The 25,282-nt window shown below is 42.2% G+C and overlaps 1 protein-coding gene across 18 annotated transcripts; it reads left to right on the top strand.

Moving 5' to 3' along the window:
- Positions 1-602: 602 nt before the first annotated feature.
- Positions 603-24,943, top strand: LOC117901690 (sodium bicarbonate cotransporter 3). 18 transcript variants are annotated; one of them, XM_034812538.1, is made up of 12 exons: positions 603-1,416; positions 13,651-13,754; positions 14,919-15,122; positions 16,119-16,589; positions 17,931-18,095; positions 18,837-19,074; positions 19,144-20,089; positions 20,156-20,658; positions 20,725-21,037; positions 21,111-21,353; positions 22,740-23,005; positions 23,206-23,743. In XM_034812538.1, exons 2-12 carry the CDS (start codon positions 13,661-13,663, stop codon positions 23,384-23,386), a joined length of 3,624 nt encoding a protein of 1,207 aa, XP_034668429.1. In that variant the 5' UTR covers positions 603-1,416; positions 13,651-13,660; the 3' UTR covers positions 23,387-23,743. The 18 variants fall into 18 exon arrangements, with proteins under 18 accessions (XP_034668429.1, XP_034668426.1, XP_034668425.1 ...); XM_034812535.1 differs by lacking the exons at positions 603-1,416; positions 17,931-18,095 and adding exons at positions 5,622-5,726; positions 16,838-16,981; XM_034812534.1 differs by lacking the exon at positions 603-1,416 and adding an exon at positions 5,623-5,726.
- The last annotated feature ends 339 nt before the right edge of the window (positions 24,944-25,282 follow it).

The raw sequence follows: 25,282 nt of genomic DNA, 5'->3' as shown, positions 1-25,282 counted from the left end.
CAAAAAAAAAAAAGAAGAAAAATAAATGCATGTGTTCCCTCACTTAAAAATCTAAAGAGCGCGTAGTAACCCAAAGGTGTTTCCCACCGGAGTGGGAGCGTGATGCCCAACAAATAAAGCCGAAAACAAATTAGTTTGCCCCAAAGCCAACCCACTCTCTCACATCACTCAAATCTCACTCTCTCTCTTGTTCTCTTTCTCTTTGATTTGAGGCTTCTGACATTGTAAATGTCACAGACAGGACAGCGCTGGGCGGCGGCGCCAAGAGAATGAGCGAGGAAGAGGCAGAGTGCAAAAGCGCCAAAATATACGGTAAAAACAGAGAGCCAAAGGCACGGCATGCCCTACCGAAAGAGAGCGAAAGCGTGCCTGTATGTGCTTGATGCGGGGGTGCGGGCAAGCCCAAGGCAGAGAATCTTGTAAGGTGTGTACACTTCAGCTAAGTTACTCTCTCGCGTGCTCTTCACGCTAATCTCTAATACGAAAAGAGGCCTGTGACCGACTTTTTCCTACCCCATTAGGCTATACCCTGGTTGGGACGCATTCGCCCCGCTGGCGATAGCTGTACGACCGTGTACTGAATTGTAGGTTCTCCTTTCTCGTGTACGGACGTGTTTTCCTATTCTGTTGTTATCGTGCGCTGCGCTGCGCGGTGGCGGAGAGTCGAGGGAAAACTGCAAAAAGGGAAAATCTGCTACCGATGCGAAAAGGGAAAAACCTCAAATACGAAACCCAAGCCAATTAACCAAATCAATTTTTAAACAATCTCTCTCAACGGGGAAATAAGTGAGAATTAAGTTTTGTGTCTCAGCCCAAAAGTGCATTTAACTAGCCCCAAAGTATCCCCAAAACGAAAGAGTTCGCAACTCTGCAAAAGGTTTATATTTAGATAAAGTCGGTGTTTATACGATATAGCCCCATAGTTAATCAAAAATGTGCTTGTCGGCCGATGCTAATGAGTCGACGGGGGCTCAGGTAAATGGAGTTAACTGATTGAGCAAAGAAAAAGGTGTGAACACAGCCTCAACAACAACGGACCCCTCACCCGCCACAGCGATACAAATCGATAAAGAATTTAAAAATAAATATTGTATCCCAACGACACCACGCTCTATTGTTGCCGCGTAATCATAGCGCGTAATCCATGCGATTCGGTAACAAAATACTGCCAAAGTAACCCCCAGAACCACCGACTAAGGGGCATCTACGGTCTATAGTCTAGGCAAAGACCAACCTCAAGATAACCGAAAGCGAAACGTTAACGAGCATTTAAGAGGCAGTACAGCCCCCCAGTAACCAGTACCCAGCGCCAGTAACTGGGTCAGTAGGCAGGACCAGTTCCCCGCCGACTGCCTGCCAAGCCACTCTCCATCGAGGGCTTCATTCTTGCATCCACCTTCATTGCGCTTCAAAGCGGTAAGTAACTGAATCCTCCACTAAGTTTCCACTCTATTGCTGTCATGATTCGAATTCTGATCAAAACAGGGTATTTGGTTCACATCCTTTAACTATTGTTAGGATATGCCTGACCTAACCATCTTTGGCTTGGGGCCAGAATACTTAAAGCAGGCCAGTTGCCTGCTAAAGTGGCCCAGCCTCGCAGTTGCCAATTTGCTGCTGTCATGTGGGTTAGGGTCGTACCAAATATCTCCTGCCTTAATCCTAATGGTAGGGGTTGTAAGTGGAACATATTTATTAAACAAAAATTATGAAAAAAGGGTCAAAAGGTTCCCTTAAATATAGGGGTGGCTACTTTCTTGGTACTAGTTATTAAAGTAGAACAAAAAGAACCCACTTAATAAGTTCTTGAATAATTTATTGCCCTACATTGGTTCTCCTTGAGCTAAAGGAATCACCAACATGTTTTTTTTTCCCACATAAAAAATCAAAGTATTTGGAATATTTGCCACCACTCTTATGGCTAGCTGAATGTTTATTCAAGCCAATCGGTAGCCATTCGACTCACTTCAGCTTGTCCAAACAGAAACACCTCCGATATCATAATCGTATGGGTTTCCGTTTAAGCACTTTTTGGCTTGGCCAACTAAGCAAACAACTCACAGGCAAAGTTAAATCGCTGGCATCGGGGAATGGCAGAAGCTAATGACCATTAGCAGGCCTCTCTACGGAATTCCTCTTCCTCATCTGCTGACTATTCACACAACTATTTTACATAATAGACATGTGTGTGTGGTGGGGTGTATACGAAAACAAAAGCGAACAAAACACAACACACAGTACATGTTCTAAGCGATTACAAACAAAATGTGTCACTGCGAGAAGGTCGGGATTGGGGAAGGCGCACAAAACCGTAAAATAAAAGTCAGCACCAAATGCCGTTACATAATCGATGGATGTTTTCACAGCGGAACCTATATCAAACGCCCCCAACCAACTTAAAGCCAATCGCGAAGGCAGGAATCGATTGAATGGCACCAAGAGGCTGCCATCTAATCCAATTCATTCCAGATGTAAGCAACCCTAAGCCGACGGATTCCTAGTTGAAGGTCTAAGGAGGTCGTCTTATAATTAGCCTAGATGGTAATGAATACCGAATCCTAAAGCAAAGTGGGGCTGAGGGTAATTAAACTCCCGGCCCAGGTACGAGTATGTCAAGTGACAGCGTGTGTCCTTTTAAGTACATATATCCTGCTGTTGGCTAATGGAAATGCCTGCTATGAAATTTGAGCATGATTGGGAACGGGGTAAAAGAAAAACCGAGCCATTGTCCACTTCGTATCTATCAAAGATGTGTATCAAAGAACTTGGGGCACTTTTAACGATTGTTGTACCACTTCCAAGTTTTAATGAATTTCTGTGTAACAACACCTCGTTAGGAAAGTTTGCGGGAAAACTGTGTAGGAAATTTCGTAGTGAAAATCAAGACTTAACCCTGTTACAACTTTGGGCTTTGACGTGCCACTAACTAGGTGGAAAGAACATTTAGGGACAAGTTGGCAAATTAAGTAAATGTAATTGAAAAACTTTTACTTATTGGAAAATTAAAATGAACCAAAGTGACGCTACAAAAGAGTATTAAAATCAGTGAAATAAATATGATTTTGTGCATAACAACAGCTGATTCTTTGCGTGTGCAAATAAATTCTTTAAAAGTGTAATCATAATTTGTGATGTAATCGATATCAATGAAATGTGGCATTCACTTGTGACAGGTACAACATTTCCCCATTGAAGGTTTTAGTGTGCCTCCGTATTCAGCCATCAATCATTCGATAGCAATTTTTATTCCAGATATTTGTCTACATATTTATGTACATATGTTTGTATGCGTACATTTATTTACCATCCTGATATGAATATGTAAATGAGTTTCCATTGAGTTGTCGCACCACAGACACAGGTAATTTCAGCTGGCGATTCACATTATTTTTGCATTTGTTTTCCCCCAAATTCGCTTTCATTCAATAGAAATTTCGTATGGAAATCAGAATATTGCCAAGGAACAACTGGTTGAAGCATCGTTTGAAATCTGAGCAGAGAAATTCCATGCTTCAAACTTAATAGGGGAGAGAGAGACATGCTTGATTTTCTTCTACCTTTCCAAGCAATTGGATTCGTGTCTCAGGCATAAATCCTTGACTATATATAGACAGTGCACGTCTTAATGTCCTAGTGACGCCTGAGAGCTTCTTGAGAGTTGCGTGTCACTGCATGTGTGTCCCCGTGTGTATCCACATATATGACAAAGCCATCAAGTAACTAGATACTACAGCGCTCTGTTGTCATCCCATTTAGCGACACTTTCAGCGCGACCTTACCCACAAAATGCAAAATACACAAGCCAACACGAGTCCCTCTCTAGACCATCTCAGACCCTCTCATATGACACTATTTAACCGCATCGTTGTCGTGGGGACAGTGGCAAGGGGAGACGTACTGGCGTATGAGGGATGACAAGAAAAAAATCAATACATGCCAACAACAACAACATTTTGCTTTCATTTGCAGCAAAATTGGAAATTTCATTTACACTTGACAGAGGCACGGGTCCGTCCGGCCTCTTTCGCCACCACCCACTACCCAGCGACACACATTTTCCCTTCGCTACACATTTCCTCTTTCATGTCATTTTCCTCACATACTCGTAAGCTGTGTGCACGTGGGTAGTTAGAAAACTGTAACAGTTTTCCACCCATATCCGTTTTGCGCGAATTTCCACCGAATTGAGGCCCAATTTTAAATGGTGAAAAGTCAAGGGAATTAGGAGGGGCAATGAAAGACTTAAATGTTTATAGAAATGGGATCAAGGATTGCAATATTAACTCAGAACTTAAATATTCCTTTTTTTCTTTGGAGATAACTTTAAAAGCTTTTTAACCTTTCCCCATCCAAGGGAAAATCGAATCAAACTTGTATTTAATTTAATTTCACTCAAGCGGAAGCGAACACATACTGTGATTTGTGTTTGTATTTTTAAATTTCTCTTACGAGTATAAGCCTCATAAATCTATTGTCCAAAAAAAAACAACTCTGAAATCCTACATTTAGTCTTAGATGTCTTAGAGGTCTTAGATGATATTCTTGCCCACGTGCTAAGTTGGATATCCAACATTTAAAGGTTTATTTTAGCTCAAATGCATCCTAGATTATTTTTTGTCAAAGCTTAAAACTCGGACTGTTACCAAACCCCATTCAATGGCCATCTGTTTGCACTTATCTGGCACATTTTTTTTTGAAGCAGTTTAACCATCTGCAACTAGAACCAAATCAAGGTTTTCGCATTAGGGTAATTGAATTCAATATCAGAACTGCCATCTCTGGAAGGACAGGAACCGTTAAGATTTAATTGAATTTGCACTCTAGCAAAAAAACCTAAAATAAAATTTGCATGGAGAGCTGCTGCTGCTACTGCTGCTCACATCCTCACATATTAAGTTGGTTCTGTGCGACGAAAGCGAATTTCCACCCAGAATTAAATTGACATGGCCGAAAGCCCCTCCCCTTTATTACTGCCGCTGAGCTACAGTTTCAGCATAGAGTCCCTCCTCCTGCCCCCTTCGGCCCTCATCAAACATGCAACGTGCTCATAATAGAATGATAACATGAAATGCCGCAAATTCCAATCGTGTTAAGCACCCGAGAATTCCAAAGAGAGACCAAAATAGAAGAGAACTTGCTCTTCACTTAGCAGCATGAGTGCAGTAGTTAAGAGAGAGCCAGAGAGTGCACTCGAGATGCAGTTCCACACAGAACCACAGCCGAAAGAGAGAGAAACAGAGCTCCAAACTTTGGTGGGGCTTGCCGGCCGGATTAGTCTGCGGCGCGACTCAAACCGTAGAGGATGTAAAGTACCGGGCAGCGGTTCAGAGAAAATACGGGATACTCGGAAAATATATATCCCTTAAAACACATATCTACAGAAATTGTACAAAGCCGAAAAGTTAATTGTGATTAATTTCGGGACAAATGGCAGTCGCCTGTAAACCTGCTTCAAACCGCCCTCAAAAGGCTCTCCTGCCTTGCCTCTGGTGTCATTAACCCGCCCCGCCGTCAACATTTGTCTTTGTTAAGCCACCCACAACCAACACCCCAAAACAGAAACAAAGAAATAAGAGTCGTTTTTGGGCAACCAATACCATTTGCACTGGCCCGCTTCTTGGTGGAGAAAACTAGGATCCATCCAGAAGGATGCCGCAGCAGGCGCATCTGAAACACATCCACGGACATGGCCGATTGCCCAGAGTCATAGCCACAGATAGCACCAGGTAAAGTGGACAGCTTCCTGTATTTCAATTATATTTTATAGCAAGGAAATTGAATTGATATTCAAATACCATGAGGGCGGGAACCAAAGTGTGGGTGTAGAGAAAACATTGGGGGATGGATGGCTCTTTGTTTGCTGGGGGATGATTGGTTTTTAATATCAAACAATTGCTTCTTTGTCTTCTGAGTAAGAATAAAGGAGAAAGGAGTTTATACTTTACACTGCTTAATAAGGTCTATGGAGCTTTTAAGCGGAATCGCAAAATATTGCCTAAACTTTCTTCCTGTTTCAATATCAATGTGCTACTGTTTTCACTGTTCGAAGTTTTGTATAGCAAATCTCCATGCCGTTTTTAGTTTTTCAATATTTATAAATATGTACCTTTCTCAACTCAAAAACACTTCCTCGTACGACTCAAAAGACCTCGCACAATGCAAAGTGAAGCCAAACTAATGGAGATGCCAAATGAAATCACAATACAAACCATAATCAAGTTGTATAAAGATGGTAATCTGTTGGCGAATCAAGTATTGCTGTCCCCAATTAAGTGACAATGGGGAACGGGAATTCTACATCCAATTTCCAACTTCAATTCAAATTTCAATTCAGTTCCACACGCACATTGGCGAAGGTCCACACAATAACACAGAGTGGAGGAGGAGGGTCCATCTACTGTCTCTAAAATATATAGTCAACAAATTCTGATTATGTCTGGTCTGGTCTGGGATATTATCTATGATGACTCATGGCAAAGGCTGAGGAACTTTGGGGTATCTTTGGTATTATATCTATTCATCTTGAGTTGTGGTTTGCTTACTCTCTATTTTGTTTGCTGAGGTTGTGGCTGGAAATTGTTTCTGTCTTGTCTGACTGGGTCAACAACATGTCAAGTGCATGTGGGAGATACTTGTATGATGCGTGCTATAGTTCCTCCACGGGCCTGTCTTTGTGTTTATCTCTTCTTTGTCTGTTCGGGTGTTTGTTGTGATAAGCGATGTGTGGGTGGTGTTGGTGGGGGGGAAACGTTCGATATGCAAACAATATACATACAACAAGCAACAGAAAGAGAGGCAAATTGAGAGGGTTACAAAACGAGAGAAAAACAGACACTGAGCAGGGAAAACCCAACTCTCTTAAGCTCCTGCTCTTTTGCCGCTCTTTTACCCAGGCTTCTCTGTTTTGCTTGCCTCATTCTCGCTTCATTGGGGGACATTGATCCCATTTCCCCCGCTAGCAACCCCCTACCCCTCTTTGTTATATTTATGTGTCACTTCCGCGTGCAGCGGATGTCTCGAGCGGCACGCGCCATATCGCGCCCGAGGTAACATTTCACACCTGCACTGCCACCCCACGAGCCTGCCTCAAGCTCCACTGTAACCTCTCCTTAGATATACTAAGTACAATTCTGTTTGTATATTCTGTAAATTTGTTTCACAAATATTCATCCATTGACACACTGCTGCAACCAACTTTTTCCACACTGAAAGAGACTGGCCCTGAGAGACAATAAAAATGGAATCGGATGGCCAGAATGACATCAGCCCCAGCAGCAAGCAAACATTTTCACACGACTGCCGCCTGTCAGGGAGCGGAGCACAATTCGGAGGAGGAAAGGAACCTAATGGGAATGGCACTGACAGCACAGAAGTGACAGTGGTAGCTGTGATATGGGGCCGTGTGGGGATCCAGCAGGACTGTACGGCTGTACGACTGTCTATCTGCCCGGAGGAATTCATATACAACTTCTCCCAATGACCTTGATTTGTTGTTGAGGCATTTTGGTAAGGTCTAAGATGAGCTCATGGAAGGTCAGCTATGTGCAAAAAATTGTTAGGAAAAGTCATAAAGAAAAGGGAAAGTAGGATGAAGAGCTTAAAGAATGATTAGGGGCTAAGTCGTGGACTAAAGTGAAAGGAATTTTAGATGGCATTTCATGTGGAAGTATCTCAATGATTATGTAACTTTAAGTAAATAAAGTTTCAAATGATGAAGTGGATAACTATTCATTGGGTCCTTTTTTGTATATGTTCTCACCATTTTAAAGCTTTTCCCTAGATCCTAAAATAATCATAAGCCACAAAGCCGCACTCATCATGAACATGAAGAATATTCTGTCAACGGTGCATAGGTAAAAGCTTATCAAAATATACTTAGACCATCATAAACACACCAGCGACACATGCAGGAACCAACTAGAGTCAATAGACCAACTATAACTTAGTACAACCTATACATAACTATCATCATATCATGATTAATACATATTTAAAATCGCATTAGAGTGCTCATAAAAATCTGAGCGGAAAGGTGTCAAAGAAAATTCGCCAGGCCATAAACCGATCAAGTAAATAATCCCCAGCCACAACCACCTGTCATGGGCCAGATATATACCAGCCATATATTATACTCGTATGTATGTGTAGCAAAGAATCTAGACTGCAAGTCTAAGTCTGATAAGGTTTGCCAATTAAAGAGCGAAGCTAAAGCTTATCGAGTGGCCACTCGAGTGGTTAAAGTGACGCGCTGACTGGCTGCGATCGTTGATAAGGATCGAGGTTTATCGACAAGAGTTACGTTTATTAAACAATTTAGTTGTCAGGGTGTTTCGAGTGGGCTCTAGATAAGCTCCAGACCCTGACAAAATAAGACCAAATCTTATTTGTGACACAATTTCCATGACGTGACTGCTGACAATGATTAATTCGGTCTTTCAAGTGCAACCAAAAGCTAGAGATTAGTTAAGACTTTTGGTTGACGTCTATGAGGAAGATCGTTGCAAGATCTTTATTGGCCTGGCCTTGTCCCACGTCAACTCCATTAACCTCAGTTCTGGATTCATTCAAAATTTTGTCAATGCGCTAATTGTTGTTAATTATTTAGGGACCACGAAAATAGATTTATTAACAATGAAATCTCATTCGACGCAGCTCGTTTCCCCAGAATTCATAATATAGGGACAAACAAACAATTAATTCAACAGCTTCGGACGTATTTTGAAGAGTCTGAATCTGTTACCAACTAAACAAAAAATCCCCCTTCAATTAAAAATAAATCTCTCTCTCTCTCTCTGCTAATCTGTCGACGCCTCTCTCTCTGTGTCCCTCTGGTTGCTCCGGATAATTTTCTTGGCTTAAAACTCGAACCGTTTGGCTCTTACCGGTTCTAGCCGGTTCCGTTCGCCTTGCAGTCCCAGTTGTCGTTGTTGCCACATCCACCACCAGATTCAAACACAACAACAAAAACATTAGCATCCACAAATTGAATTAAAATAATTTCTAGTTTCCAAGCACGCAAAACTTTTCATATCATTATTATTATTATTTCTATATTGTTTTCCAGTTTTGTTTTGATTTCAGTTTGTTGGAACAGCTGTTGACCAATGCAGAGCAACTCTTTTTGGTCATTGAATAAATTTGAATAATTAATTACAATGCTTAGCGGAGCGGCGGGCCCTTCAAGCAAACATTTGGCGACCAACGCGATTAAAAATGCGACCCAATGGCGTTGGCGTAGGTTTTGATGAAAAAAGGGAAAAACAAATTAAGGAAAATCTGTAGAAAAAAAGCTCAACCGAATTAACTGGAAAAAATACAAAAATGTTGTACAAAAGCACTCAAACGAAATGTTTTTTAAATGAAAAAAAAATGCCTTTATGACATTTTAATTGAATTGAACCATTAAAGAACGTTTTAATAAATCTATTTTTTTATTTATTGTTGAAGTGCAAACATACACACTGCATACTTGATTATACAATTAAATATAGCAGTTTGATTCATAAAAAAAACTATAAAGTAGAATAAAGAAATAAATAACCAGTTTCGTTTTTATCAGCAAGCGAAAGTTTTTCAATTGTATTATAAATTATGAAGAATTATTCGCACAAAACCCAAAGATTGTGGGTAATAATAAACAAATCAAAGCTAAGTTCCAAGATCCATTTTTAGCAGTAATAACAATAATCTAAGAAATGTATAAAATAATCTATAGTAAATCAGTTAAAGTGGTTTGACTGCTATTTTAAAGGGAAATATTAGGTACAAATACAATTTGTATGAGTGGTTTTTATACGGCACCCACTGCCCTACATTCAATTTACAATTCAAGGGCTCCAACATTTTGAGAGATTTGATTATTTTCGTCATCGAGAAACAAACAAAACAAAGCAGAAAATAAACAAAATGATACGAGTCACAGAGAATAATTCCCACTCGCGTATACGAAAAAGAAATACATATAGATATACGCATTTGTAGATAATAAAATGTTTATGGATATTCATTAGTCAACAAAACAAAAGAATAGACAAACCACTGCGAAAAGCTCTCGAAAGCAGACAGAATTTATCATACATTGATCCAACGAATAATAATAGTAAAGTACATGCCGAAAACATGATGGCATAATTAATATACGACTGTGTGTGGCGGGGGGGCCCAGTTGTCAACAGTTTTGTCAATCGACTGCTGCTATCAGTGTGGGCATAAAACAACAACTAATCTCCCCAATAAACCAGTAAAATGCACTTTCACAGCACGGGCCCTTGATGGGAAAGACCGATAGGTAGCATAATAAATCCACTTGGAATCAAAAACAAACTAGTGATAAAGATGAGTTTAGATGCGAAATTGGCATTTAAAAACACATTTCATAAGGAACTCTGTATTACGCATATCGCTCTTTCGATCGCTCTTGTCCAGCGGAGCTCGCACTTCGGCGCCCGGCTTACACTATCTCGCACCCGTTCGCACACACCCCACTGCTATCACTCGTGCATGTGTTGGCGCTCGTGCCGAATCGGCCCCCGTCTGCTGTCAACTTCGCTGTTGGCGTTAGAGAGCGGCGCTTCAGGTAGTATGAAGGTAAGGTGAGGCCGCTCTCACCAGTTAGCAAACAAAATATGCAAAGAGCTGCACGTACCCACCTTTCATAAATATACCTTGGCAGCGGTTAGCGCAGCAGCGCAAAGCAGCGACTGCGATCACGGCAGCGGGTTAAGTTAAGCGAGCGCAGTTGCTTCAGTTTAAAGATCGCCAAAGTTAGTTAGTCTGCATTCGCCTGGGCTCGTAGTCGGGTCGGGGGCTTCGCAACCGAAATATAATCCAAATCAATAGAAACTTTACAACAAGATTAAAATCAACGCACACACAAAACGGAACAGCACAACAAATTGGTTGTCGTTTATTGTACTACATTTATTGCTCCCCAATATTCCGGCTATCGCCGAATTCGCTTTGGCCCCCACGCTCTATTGATAATCGCGACGTGTGGTGTGTGAAATAATATAGAAATATTCGAAGAACATATCGTAGTGAGTCCGTTTCGCGCACATTTCCCGTTGGTTCCGATCGTTGGCACCTGAGTGTTTGTGCTCCAGAAAGAAGGCTTGCCGATAAGACCTCAACTGCCGACAAGTAATGGCCAAGAACAATGAATACATCGAAATGTAAGTAATCGCAGTAATCCCTTGTGCAGAGTGATTCATGGAAATATACACAAGACGGACACAAGAAAGTCCAAAGTTTTTGTTGAAACCAAGATCTCCATCCCTTCTTATCTCTAAAGCTTCAATTCAGCTGTGAAACTGTTTTTATTGTGTGATTATCTTCCCTTTTCACAAGAGCAAGTGAATCAGACGAAGAAGAGGTGGCTTTGGCGCAGCTTTTAGTACCCTACACTACCCCAACATTTATTTTTGTACGTGATTCAGAAGGGATATGGTATTGATATCTTTAATAGATACAAGAAATTTCCACTGTGTGGTTAAATTATCTGAAAAAGTTCTTTCATATCCTGACGACCTCAGTTTTCCCATAAATCCTTCATCCGTCATCCCATTTCTAGCAAGAAACCCAAGACACGAAGCCATAGAATAAACCTTTATACCCTCTGATAAAGTAAAGCAATTGAAATCATAAATATAATATAGGAAACAACAACTTTCCGAGTACTTCTGCGATAGTATCAGACAGCAGATATGCCATAAGTATAATCTTCAAGTACTTCTTTGCCCAGACCGCTTTTAGCGACTTTCTTTGCCTAAACACCAACAGCAAGAGCAACCAACGAGCGTTTAATTAAACAATGCCAAGTGCAAATTGTCTAGGAATTCGTTTCAGTGTGTTGACACAATATATGCCAGCCATAAAGTTTATATTGAAAGCCAAATTACGCTGCTTATTCTGAGTCATTGCTGATAAAGATATCAAAAGTAATGTGGCGACAGGTGGCTTACCACATTTTAAGCTCTGGATGGACCCAGTTCTTACCGGCAAATGGCAGACAGTCTGGAGTGTTGAACTGTCTATCTGTCTGTGAATTTTCTCTGTCTGTTTGTCGGTTTATTTTATTTCTATATAATGCAGATTAAACATCTGACTGGCTGATAAGACAGAACGAGATGATAGGCTGTATAGAAATAAACCTTTATGCAATGCAAATTTTTCCATCACTTGTTTTTAATCTTTGAAATAACCAAAATCAGCTGAAAATAGAAGTCTATTCACGACTGGGAAATGTGATTTTTTGACACAAAGCAGAGCTCTTAAGCACCCTAAAACCCTACACCAAAAACCCACAAAGCTTTTCCATCAATGAAATAAATTTAGCCACCAGATAAAATATTATTTTGGAGACACTAAGACCCTAGATAAAGTGCCTGTAACTGACTGAAGTTTCACCTCAATTCCGGTTGCTCAATCGACATTGAAATTGATTTGAAATGTTGACACGAGAACCCAAAAGAATTAGTTAACATTGAAACAATGTAATCCCTTGCTAAATATCATTTAAATGGATTCCCCCCCGCCATCGTAAACACGCCCACCATTAGATCATTAATGCAAGATGACACCTGGAACACGTCGCACAAATTAAAGTGCAGTTTGCATTGCGAAAGGCAAAGACCAAATAAAAAGTACGAGTAAGTCCAACTGAAAAGAGAGAACAACAATAAATGCTAATGAATTCATTAGTAAACTCTGCTGCTGGCCAAATACTCGTAAATATCCATATTCATATGGCAATTAAGCAACTGAAGCACGTGTATTTATCAAAATTATACAATCAAGCAGCCAGCAAGTCCCAATTCCCCATTGAGAGTTTCCCGACGCCACCGCCTCAGGAGTAAAACAAAAATGCACTTCCAATAAAAGCGAAATGAGTGCCAATGGCTCGTAAAATATTATTCATCTGTTTGAATTGTGAAATGGATACGATGCGGGGAATTGAAATGCAACCAACGACAGACCGCCCGACAGGCAAAATGATTCTAAAAAATTGTTTACCCATCGAATCGTTAGGGGGGGTGCCACTCGCTGTGACAAGTGATTCCGAAGGGTGTTGGTGGTGTGCCAGAAGCTGTGACAATGACTATGGTAATGACACCACACTCGTTGTCACTTGTTCTGCTATCATCAATAGGGTATGATACTCCTAAGAAGGTGTTGGTGGGTCACAGACGGAACAAACTTTGGGAATTACTTTGAGTCTGAAGGGATATAAATATATTATCGGATAAATACTTAGCAAGAATATTACTCTACCCATTTGGATAGGGTATCTACCCATCATCTAATGTAAACACCTCTAAGTACTATTTAATTTATGTCGATTTTGCATATTTGAACCAGTCCCACCACTCGTCTCAGTAGCGACTTATAAAACGCATTTCAATTAGCCGCTTGACAAACAACTATTTGCCTATGCAGCTCAGGATCCAGACCTTTGCTAGAGGCTGCAGTAACAATGCCACTAATTAACAGACACTTTCGCCTGATAAGAGACTCTTGGCATAATTAAGAATAATTTGTATTTTCTTTTATGAGATTCTGACACTTTTGCCGACCCTTTTCAATAGCCACCCACACAAAAATTTATTCCTTAATAAAATGTGTACTATATTTGTATGCTTTTCCTCTTTGCAGACCCTGGACCATGAACTCCTCGAGTGGTGACGATGAGGCGCCCAAGGACCCGCGTACCGGAGGCGAGGACTTTACGCAACAATTTACAGAGAACGATTTCGAGGGTAAGTTTCTTACAAGTTTTTGGATTTTTAATTTGCCAAAACCTGACTGCACGATTGATGGAAAGCCTATACCAAAAATCGATGGCGGACTAGTAAAACCAGCCACAAGTCACACGTTGGACGTAAATCAAGGTGTTTTGGAACAAGAAATTTGCGTCGTGTTAATTGCAAGTTGACATTTTCGAACAACACGTCAAGAGTAAAGTGGACACGGACTAAAAAGATCTCCAAGGGAAATCAGAAATATGGTAGAAAGAACCGGAACTGGAGCTTGGATTCTAATGGGCAATGGAGGTTGTTTAAATGGGATGTTTTTTGTCGTGTTTGATTTACTAATTATGGAAGATGTTTGTCTAGACTTTGTTGGAAGATAAAGAATTCAGAAGCACAAGGGATTGGTCCTCTAATATTCCTCTAAATTCTTGAGTAGATTCAATATTCATTTAATAAAATTTTATATATAAACACATTCCATGTATGTCAATCCCCACTGTAGTCTGTCAGAAATTGCATTGAAAAAAACTGCATTAAACAAGAAATCTGTTTGGTTTGTCTCTATAAAACGCCCACTAGTGTATCGTACGGGTAAACCTTATATGTAAGACCGCGGCTAGCGTGACTCGAAGATAACTGAAAAAGAATTTAGCTATAGCCGTGCGATGTGCTGTGTATAATTAATTTAAATTTATGAAAAACTACAAAGGCAAGACTACCAGATGATATCACAATTAGTAAACTGAGCAATGTCTATGAGCTAATAAATTGCTGTAAAAAGCCGAGGACAAAAATCAAGGGAAATAGGTAATAAACATAAATTTATTTGTAGTCTTTCTTAGTTTGGGGTTCTGTCGATGAATCAACTGAATCGACTCGCACACGTAATGCTCATTGAAAAACACATGCCAGACGGACTACATATTTATGTGTGTAGTAAATGTCTGGTCTTATCAGTAGATTAAACCCAACAGTGAACTTTAAGCTTTGATTCTAATTGAGAGCGATGCGAGTTTTAAAATACGTTTCACAGAAATTGAAACAAACAAAAAAGGAAAACCGCAAAAAAAATTAAAAGAAAACACTTTAAGCTAACAGAATTACGAAACTCGATTGCAATTAATAATAACAATTTTGAAAACCCACCTGTCTCCTCTTACTCTCACGCAGGACATCGCGCACACACCGTCTATGTGGGTGTCCATGTGCCCGGAGGCAGACGCCACTCCCAGCGCCGACGCAAGCATCATCACAGCGGCCCCGGAGGAGGGGGAGGCGGAGGTGGCGGTTCCGGCGGTGGCTCCGGCAGCATGGGAGGTGGCATCTCCAGCAAGGACAGCGGCAGCGAGAAGCAACAGGAAGTGGAGCGTCCAGGTAGAGTTCCAGAATTTGCTTTATTACAGCCTCGGGTATCCTGTGGCCATGGGGAATGGAGTGGGAGTGGGCTGGTGTCCATGAACGCGTGTCCGTGAACGTGCCCATGTCCGTGTCCGTATTCGTGTGTGTGCATTGTGTGAATGGCAAATATAATTACGAAATGGTTGCTGAAGAATGATGGAGAGGAATGATGTGAAGAACGAAATGGAATGGCAACAAATGCCGCCAATCAGTTTTGCAGCAAGCTCTGAGAATTGTTGCAAATTACAGGAAGCCCTAGCAAAGGCAGGAGCTACATTGTACATCTGTGAGGGTGGCACAAATTATAGCTCTACGCTCGCACATCTCATCACTGGGATAATGGAAATGACAGATGATTGGCTTAGGGATTGAATGTGTGAAGCGGCATGGAAAGTTGTCAACGTAGAAATTGCAAGAAGATTTTAAGATTTATACAATTATGTGGAAAATTTCACAGCGAAACAACGACAATCGCCACCTTCGGGGAGTGTTCGCGAATGTTCCTTCATGCCGTGAAAAAATGTCTACCTTTGACTGCAACTTTAGGCCCCACAATTTCACACAATGTGAATCCATTTGGCCTTATAAATATTCACACAAACTTGTCGCAAGTAAACCTTCATGTGAGCATTCCTGTTGCCAAAAGCCTCACGCAATCCTGACATGCAGCGCATACGAGTAAAGGACATAATACTAAACAGGACTTATGGACATGGGTCAGTGTGGCAATTCCCTTTACGGATCAGGGCAAAAATTATTACCCCAATTAGTTGCTGCTTCTGCGGCACACGCAGGCGGCAGGCGGCAGGCAGACTAAGGTCAAGGATGATGAAGATAAAATTAATGACATGCGGGGGAGGGACAATGGGCGGACACATACATAAATGTTTATTACGCTAATGAAGGTCTCTCGCTAATCTTGTACTCTTTTCTTCTGTGTGTCTCGTTGCTTGGTTGCAAATCCCTCAACAGTTACACCGCCCGCACAACGTGTGCAATTCATACTCGGCGAGGATGTGGATGATGGGTCACATGTATCGCATCCTTTGTTCTCGGAAATGGGCATGCTAGTGAAGGAGGGCGACGAGATCGAGTGGAAGGAGACGGCGCGCTGGATCAAGTTCGAGGAGGATGTGGAGGAGGGCGGCAATCGGTGGTCCAAGCCCCACGTGGCCACGCTCTCCCTGCACTCGCTGTTCGAGCTGCGACGCCTGCTGGTCAACGGCACCGTCATGCTCGACATGGAGGCTCACAATCTGGAGGTAATGGCCGATCTGGTTTGCGACCAGATGGTCAGTGCCGGCACCCTGCCGCCCGGTGTCAAGGACAAGGTCAAGGATGCGCTGCTGCGTCGCCATCGGCATCAGCACGAGTATGCCAAAAAGTCACGGCTGCCCATCATTCGCTCTCTGGCCGATATGCGCAATCATTCGTCATCGAAAAGTGAGTATAAAGGGGAATAGATAGAGGAGTAGGTGCCCTCCGCAGGAATCATTAGAATACTCTAAGCTCATCTCGTTCGTTTGGTGTTTACATTCAAGTCATTCACACAAATCAACTCAGAAATCATCTTGAGTCCATGAGGTTCATTCTATTAAGTGTGTCCTAGAGCGCTACTAAAAGTTTTCACTCATCCAAACTAATACTAAAAAACCAACAACAATCATTATGTCGAACCGGGTCGAAAGCAGACCTGGGCAAGAGCATTAGCAATCCACTGCACTCACTGCATGGCTCGTCGACTGGTCTGGATGGATGCCGTACGCCCCTCGTGACGACAGCCGTCTGTGTGTCGAGTAAGGATCAGCGTGGTTGTTATCTCGCTGTTCCCACAGGTATAGCCTTATGACTAGAAAAGAAAACTCCCCAACCCACCATCCAGCAATAACCCACTCATACACTCAATCACACGCGCTCTCTCTCTCTCAGTCTCTGTCTCTTGCCAATAATATTTTTCAGTTGCCTTGCACTAAACACCCAGAACCAAAGCTAAACTTAGGACCATACTGGGAAGCATCCAACCCTTTTAGAGAGCACTTTGGCACTCATTTCAAGCATCATTTCATACAGTAAATCATTCATTTAGTTACATAAGTGAGTCGTGCGGGGGTTACTACTAGCACTAGGAGAACCAGTGTTGTCCAACGTTAACCAAAACCACGCTACGTTCGTCTCCTGTTTAAATTCCAAACCAAAACAAAAAGCTGACGCCTCAACTCATCTGGGTTCCATTGGTGTCACCACCTGGTTCCATGCTGGGGCATCGCCTCAGCATCACCCAAACAAATCCAGGGGACAAGGCCAGGGCCAGCAAGGACAATCACAATCAATGCCAAGTAATAGCCGATTCTATAGCCTATCAAATGGTTTTTACTGTACCTACTACTCGTATCTCAAGAGCACGCTGCGTTTATCGATCATAATAATGTCTTGTCTCTCGAAACTCTATCAACTATTTTACTATGCTCCTTCTATCTTTAAACTTGAAACTTCAAACTTTGATCTTCACTTTAAATCCAATAGCAAACTTATATCCCCCCACCAATTTAAAGCTCTTTAAGCCCTTATTCTACTCTGATGACTACTACCCATTTTTGTGCTGTCTATCTACACAATTTTGCTCAACCAAAATATGAATAACCACACCGAATGGCTCCAAAGACTCAAATCGATTATACTTTATGATGATCCAAGTTCCCATTCGAGACACTTAGATATCCTAGAGATTTTTCTACTTTGCAAATACTCCTAAAAACCAACCAACAAAAACCAAACATTTTCCAGTGGAAGAGCAGTCCGGAAACACTTTAGGGGCCACCACGCCGATTTCTCTGGCGGCGAGTGAACCGGGACCGCCTGGCACCAATGGCAATGCGAGCCTTACCAACACTGGCGGCGGCATGGGCCGTTTTCTAACAGTACCCGGAAAGCCCAGCACCAGAACGCTCGGTAAAGAACCCAAAAGAAAATCACAAACCTCAAAAAAAAACCAACTCAAGAACTGATGTTAATCGTTCGTGTTTGATTTTACGTGTCTGTTAATTGTTTGAAATGGTTTTGAAAATGGTTCTATAAAGAATACAGCAACATAAATAATCCCTTCCTATACTCGTACTATCTAATGTTCGTTTGGTATTAGTTTTTGTACATCTAAAACCCTTCCCACAGCAGCAGTCCCAACAAATATTTTGCATGAAGGTTTACTAGAAGAAGGAAATGGTTCTGTAGAAGATATTAATCAATTTTACATACACTCTGCACGCTTATCACCTAACCAATAACTAAAATATATTCTTTATACTTATGCATGCTTTTAGCACCTTATAATGTATGGATCATTCTTTGAACTCAATTTGAACTTTCTTACAGCACCTCTTTAATGCGAATTTACTTCTTGATCTTTAATCCAAAATATATCTTTTTGCACTTCTTTTTTCGTATGTTTTATTTGTTGTACTGTGCCCGTTTCTTAACGTGTTGAACGACATGTTGTTGTTGCTGTTGTTATTATTGTTGTAATACCTATCAACGCACGTACCCTGCACCAAAAAATAAATCAAACCGAACTCAACCACAACCGATTCTTGCACCCGTGTGAACCGTAAACCGTGTCAAATCCCCCGACTAATGCAGAGAAAAAATCTAATTCTAAAAACTTGCGACCCGCACAAAATCTCCCGGTGATCACAGAGGATATGGTGAAGAGTCCCAGCAGCCAGTCGATGGCACGTCCGAGCAGCGGCACGGAGCTCAACGAGCAGCAGCACAAGGGCAACACACACTTTATGAGAAAGATCCCTCCGGGTGCGGAGGCCAGTAATATTCTGGTGGGCGAAGTGGACTTTCTGGAGCGAACACTCTCCTGTTTCATACGCCTGAGCCAGGCGGCGCTCATGGGTGATCTGACAGAGGTGCCAGTGCCCACAAGGTAAGGGCGTCATTGCTTTAAAATTGTCATAAAGAAGTACCTACAGCGATTCTTCTTTGCCTCCCGCAGATTCATCTTCATTTTGCTGGGTCCGCCTGGCAGTCAGAGTAATTTCCATGAGATTGGACGTGCCATGGCTACCCTGATGTCGGATGAGATCTTCCACGAGGTTGCCTATCGGGCACGCAAGCGGGAGCATCTGCTGGCCGGCGTTGATGAGTTCCTCGATGCGGTCACCGTTTTGCCCCCTGGCGAGTGGGATCCCACCATTCGCATTGAGCCGCCGGCGGCCATACCCTCGCAGGACCCGCGCAAGCGTCCACCAGAGCTGCCAAAGGAGGAGATCGACGAGGAGGAGGAGGAGGCGCGTCTAAGGGAAGAGTCGGGACTCTCGCGGACAGGTCGTCTCTTTGGCGGTCTGATCAACGATGTGAAGCGGAAGGTACCCTGGTACTGGAGCGACTATCGCGATGCCTTCTCCATGCAGTGCGTGGCATCGTGGATTTTCCTGTACTTTGCCTGCCTCTCGCCCATCATCACGTTCGGCGGACTCTTGTCGGAGGCCACGGGCAAGCATATGGCAGCGATGGAGAGTCTGGTGTCGGGGTTCGTCTGTGGCATGGGCTATGGCTTCTTTTCGGGTCAGCCGTTGACAATATTGGGTTCCACCGGTCCAGTGCTGGTCTTTGAGTCAATTATCTATGAGTTTTGCGCCAAAATGGATTGGGACTATATGACATTCCGGTTCTGGATCGGCATGTGGGTCGCCGGCATTTGTATCGTCCTGACCGCGATTGATGCCAGTGCCCTCGTCTGCTACATAACCCGCTTCACCGAGGAGAACTTTGCCACCCTGATTGCGTTCATCTTCATCTACAAGGCCATCGAGAATGTGGTTGTCATCGGTAAGAATTTCCCCGTCAATCAAGGCATATACGACTGTGTCTGTATACCGCCGCCGGGAAGCAACGCCAGTGTTGTGGAATATGCTAAATACAATTGGGATTATTGTGAGGTAAGTTAACGTACAAACAAGTCTTGACTCGATCAATCTCTAACTCGCTACTCGCGACTCCCTCAGCCGAACAATGGCACGCTGATTGGCGGCGACTGTGGCACTCCACCCACCGAGAATGTCTTCCTCATGTCGGTGGTTCTGTGCACCGGCACCTTCATCATCTCCACCATTCTGAAGGACTTTAAGAACGCCCTGTTCTTCCCCTCGGCTGTGCGCCAGTACATCAGTGACTTTTCCGTGCTGATTGCCATCTTTGCCATGACATTCTTTGACTACTCGCTGGGAGTGCCCACCCAGAAGCTGGAGGTGCCTGCAGAGCTGAAGCCCACGCTGGACTCGAGGGGTTGGCTCATTCCACCTTTTAGCGAGAGGAATCCCTGGTGGTCGCCGATCATTGCCGTGTTCCCAGCTCTGCTGGGCACCATTCTGATCTTCATGGATCAGCAGATCACCGCTGTGATTGTCAATCGCAAGGAGAACAAATTGAAGAAGGGCTGCGGCTACCACTTGGATCTGTTTATTCTCTCAATTCTTATTGCCATTTGCAGTGTGATGGGTCTGCCATGGTGAGATTTCTCTCTCTATTTATTCGATTCATTCAATCAATGATCCCAACCCCATTCTATTCGCAGGTTCGTGGCTGCCACTGTTTTGAGCATCAACCATGTGAATTCATTGAAACTGGAATCGGAGTGCTCGGCCCCTGGCGAGAAGCCACAGTTCCTGGGTGTTCGCGAGCAGCGTGTGACACACATCATGATCTTCCTGACGATCGGCGTTTCGGTGCTCCTGACACCGCTGCTCGGTAACATTCCCATGCCTGTGCTCTTCGGTGTGTTCCTTTATATGGGCGTGGCCTCGCTCAAGGGTCTGCAGTTCTTCGATCGCATATTGATCATGTTCATGCCAGCCAAATACCAGCCAGACTACATGTTCCTGCGACAGGTAAAACTATCAGAGAGAGATCATCCAAGCACACCACAAACCTTACTAAATAAATGATTATTTCCCCTGACAGGTTCCCATCAAGCGAGTCCATTTGTTCACCATCATACAGCTGGCCTGTCTGATCATACTCTGGCTGATCAAGTCCTTCTCGCAGACCTCCATACTCTTCCCCCTCATGCTGGTGGTGATGATCGGCATACGCAAGGCCCTCGATCTGGTCTTCACGCGTCGCGAGCTGAAGATCCTCGACGATATTATGCCAGAGATGACGAAGCGAGCGGCCGCCGATGATCTGCATCAATTGGACGCTGAGGTGGGCTTTGTTCAGAAATATTTACCCTGTTTCGGCGGTGGTCGCGGCCGGCCCGAGACCAAGGCCGGTCTTGAGGGTGCCGGCGCTGGCAATGCCGTCGGCCTAGGCCTGATCAAGTGCAACAGCTCAAATGCAAATGAAAAGGAGTTCGAGGCACAGAGTAGTCTGCTCAAAAAGTAAAACTCGCACCTGGCACTGGCACTGGCACTTGCACAGTCACCTCCACGTTCAGATCTGAGATCCATTTCATTTGCGTTTGCAGTTCAACATCGATCATCGATGGTGCCGATTTCTTTAAACTAAATTATTCTTAGCTATCATTCTTTTGAATTGCATTTTGTCGGTAATGAAACATTTCCACGACTATAACTATATCTCTATATTACTTGTATATGCATAATACTCTATCTACTCTGTTTTACATGTTTTATTATTTGATCATGTTTTTACCAGTATTTTGTAAATGTTTATCCTCTGCCCCTTATTTCCATTTCCTAATTTTAAATCTTGGCATGCAGCTACATATATATTTTTGCATTTTGTTTTTTTATATATATTTGTACTTCCAATTGCCAATCGTAAATCGATCGCAACTGTAAATGCTAACCCCAAAAACAAACAAAACAAAAAAAGAAGAGAAATTGTAGTATGTTGTCGTTTTTTGTAGTGCAATCAAATGTGTTATCTATCCGAAACTTACTCTAAATACTACTCCTACTCTATAAATATTTACTATACGTACACATAATGGATAGATATTTATAAATGTAAATGAAATTCTAGCCATAAGCCATTGTTAGTCATGTCATGCTGTGCGCAAAACGTTTACACTGTACAACAAGTACCTTAATGTATTAAATGGAACCTGTTATGTTATTTTATAGTCATCGTCGGATCAAAAGTTCCCAGTAACTAACCGCAAACCGCCCCCAAAAACTAGCCAGGGATAAAAAACAAAACAAAACCACAACCCACATATTTGTAGCGAAATTGATGTAAATTTTAATAGGCAAATAGAAAGAAAAAACACACACAGAAAAATAAAACTGAAAATTTGGCATAAAAGAAAATTGTACACACCCATTGGCTCGTAGATCGAACACGGATACACCTCACCTGTACAACACTCACCAGCAGAATATTGGCTAACGTATAAAATCCACAGTTCCATTAACAGAACATTCACATGAGCGAAGGACAGTGTGTCCGTTCGCTTATGGGAAATATCTATCGTGGAACATAGACACAATACGTATATCACCCGTTCTCTCTTCACACTTTCTCTGCCTACACCCAAGCTATTTCACTCTACCTATCTGCATCTCTCTTACTCTGTTTCTGTGAGTTCTTTTTGGACCCAAAACAATGGAAATTTTATTATTGAAGGATAATCACCATCAGCATCAGCAACCGCCTGGGGCGGGTACTGCCACAGGAGCCAACTATAATGCCAATAATGCGGGTCCAACCACCATACACATTCCTCTCTCTGGCAGCAAGCCGGTCTCGGGCAATGGAGCGGGCATGAATATACCCCAGGAGGCGGTGAATCGCACCACAGTCTGGCAGCAGATCAACAAGGATGGGAATGGCATTTCCGAGCAGCTCATCATACCGGTGACCGTCAAAGTTCGTCAGATCAATGGCAATCAGTAAGTGTTCCAGTAGAGAGTGCAGCCGCGAATCAGACACTCAGCCATTCAGACGCACACAATCATGAGCTGCTAGAACGCTTCTGCTCGATCTTTTGTACATATAAATCTATCTTTCTGCTTCCCAATCTCCCGCCTATCGACTATAATATCATTCATGCTCGTCTATACATTCCCCCCACATGCTACCCTCTCTTCAGTGCGTCAACAAATGCCTCTGCCCTCTCGCCACGCCTGTCGCCCATGCACGAGGCGGATGAGAACGAAGTCACCATCAATCCGACGAATCCACAGCAGATGAGCAACTGCAAGGAGGCGGCAGCCAAGCTCGAAGGATCCATGCTCGCCAGCCAGAATCCAGCCAACATAACACCCGTCTAAGATCGTCTAAGGAACACTAAGGAATCCAATTTATACCGAACAAATGCACAAAACATACACTCAACACACACATCTATTGTAGTAGTTCATCATAGATAAACCAGCATCATAATCTCTATAAAGAGTGGAAATATCTTTCACTGTACTCTCAATTTATCCAACATCCAACAAGTAGTAGTAGTTTTTCCACCAGAAACATTTTGGTAAAGATTTTTAGCTGTACCCAGCAGGAGCAGGTTCAAGTTATACAAGTATTATTTATAAATATAATAGAAGTATAGTAGAAAACCCAAAAAACATTCCAAGTATACACTTTTGAGGCGATTTTTTATAGAGACGATTGTCAATTCCAAAGAAGAAACTGATCGAACAGATCCCCGAGTCTTCGGTTCCTCCGAAGCAGAACCATTTTTCCTATATGTATGTATGTATGTGCTCTGTGCTCTTCTTTTGGCTGGATTTATTCTGTGTTACGGAAGGGTTTAGGGGGAGTTTGATAAGCTGTGATTTGATGTGAATTTCGGGGGTAGGGGATTTTAGAAAAAGGAAGCCACTCATTTAGCCAGGATGGAGAGAGAGAGAGAGAGCTATTAACCATTGTATTATAATTTATGCCTTAACCTAAGATACCCACACACACACACACACATGAATATATTATGATATATACAAATAAATATTGAATAAATATTAAAGTGGAAAAATACATCAATTATCAAGAGAAGCGAAAACCGAAACCCAATTTTGTATATTTCATTTTGATTACTTTTGGTATGCATCGTTCGTTTTTCTTTCAGTGTATTTTGTGCATAGTTGTGAGTGTTGCGTGTGGCACATAGTGTTCTATACTCTATCTCTGTGTAATACATACCATCCAGCACCAGACTCGAACTCTGCCTGTCTACCACACAATCAAAACGAATCAAGCATCAATCAGCCATCTCTCAAGAATTAGATATGGAATCAGAGTTTGTGCAAATATCATTCATGGATGGCAAATACTTAAATATCTTCCTTCTTTCATGCATACTTTACCTATTTTCACGAACTCTGTTTTCCATAATACAAATTTAAATAAAAACTCATGGCCTGGCCTCATTTGCATTATGATTGATGTCTGTCTATGTAACCCTCAAATTGTACGTATGTATTCATTATAATTATAGAAACGCCTGTCTAGGTTACCCTTTATGTGATTACCGATAACATCCCATTAACAATGGCATTTCATTATTGCAGAACACAAAATTTGATACGTCGAAGCAATTGTGGCGTGGATATCTTACACCAACAGAAACATCCGTTTGAGTCAATGATTTAATTTTATTTTTTAGTGTCTAATTGTACAATATAAGTACAACAATTATTTGTGTGTCTAACTACTACTCTGTCTATATCTTATGTGTATGTATGTATGTACCAACCGTCACGTAATATGAATCTCGCAAGTGCGTTGGTTATTATTCTCGAAATTGCAACATATCAAGAGGCAAAGCAGAAACTGAATCTGATATACCTCCCTAAATCTATGCAATTTATTGAAATAAATGTGTAAAATTGAAGTTTGTCAACATTTTATGGGAACAAGATGCGAATTGCAGAAAAGATATATTTGGGATCGCTTGTTTTAGGTGGAAACAGGGTATAAAAATGCATATACTATACCTACCAGTTGACAAGCGACAAATTGTCAAATGCGTAACATCCATTCCACTCACGTAACGTTTTGTGATATTTTTGTGGTTTAACAAGAAGACAAAGTTGTTAAAACAAGCCAATGTTGTGGAGAATTAATTGGTAAATCGGATCAAATTAAAGTTTTAGCGCTGAGACTCCTAACTAGCTAGTAATATCCAATTGAACATCAAAATAGAGGAATTTGATTTGAGATTGCGG

This window comes from Drosophila subobscura, chromosome U (assembly GCF_008121235.1).
Source record: "Drosophila subobscura isolate 14011-0131.10 chromosome U, UCBerk_Dsub_1.0, whole genome shotgun sequence".
NCBI lineage: Eukaryota > Metazoa > Arthropoda > Insecta > Diptera > Drosophilidae > Drosophila > Drosophila subobscura.
This window is presented reverse-complemented; position numbering and strand designations above follow the sequence as displayed.

Bases quoted from the DNA above. Each gene is read 5' to 3' on its own strand.
- LOC117901690 (XM_034812534.1), top strand. From the start codon at position 5,650: ATGCCGCAGCAGGCGCATCTGAAACACATCCACGGACATGGCCGATTG. The intron at 5,727-13,650 runs GTAAAGTGGACA...TCCTCTTTGCAG, and splicing joins ATAGCCACAGATAGCACCAG to ACCCTGGACCATGAACTCCT. The intron at 15,123-16,118 runs GTAGAGTTCCAG...ATCCCTCAACAG, and splicing joins ACAGGAAGTGGAGCGTCCAG to TTACACCGCCCGCACAACGT.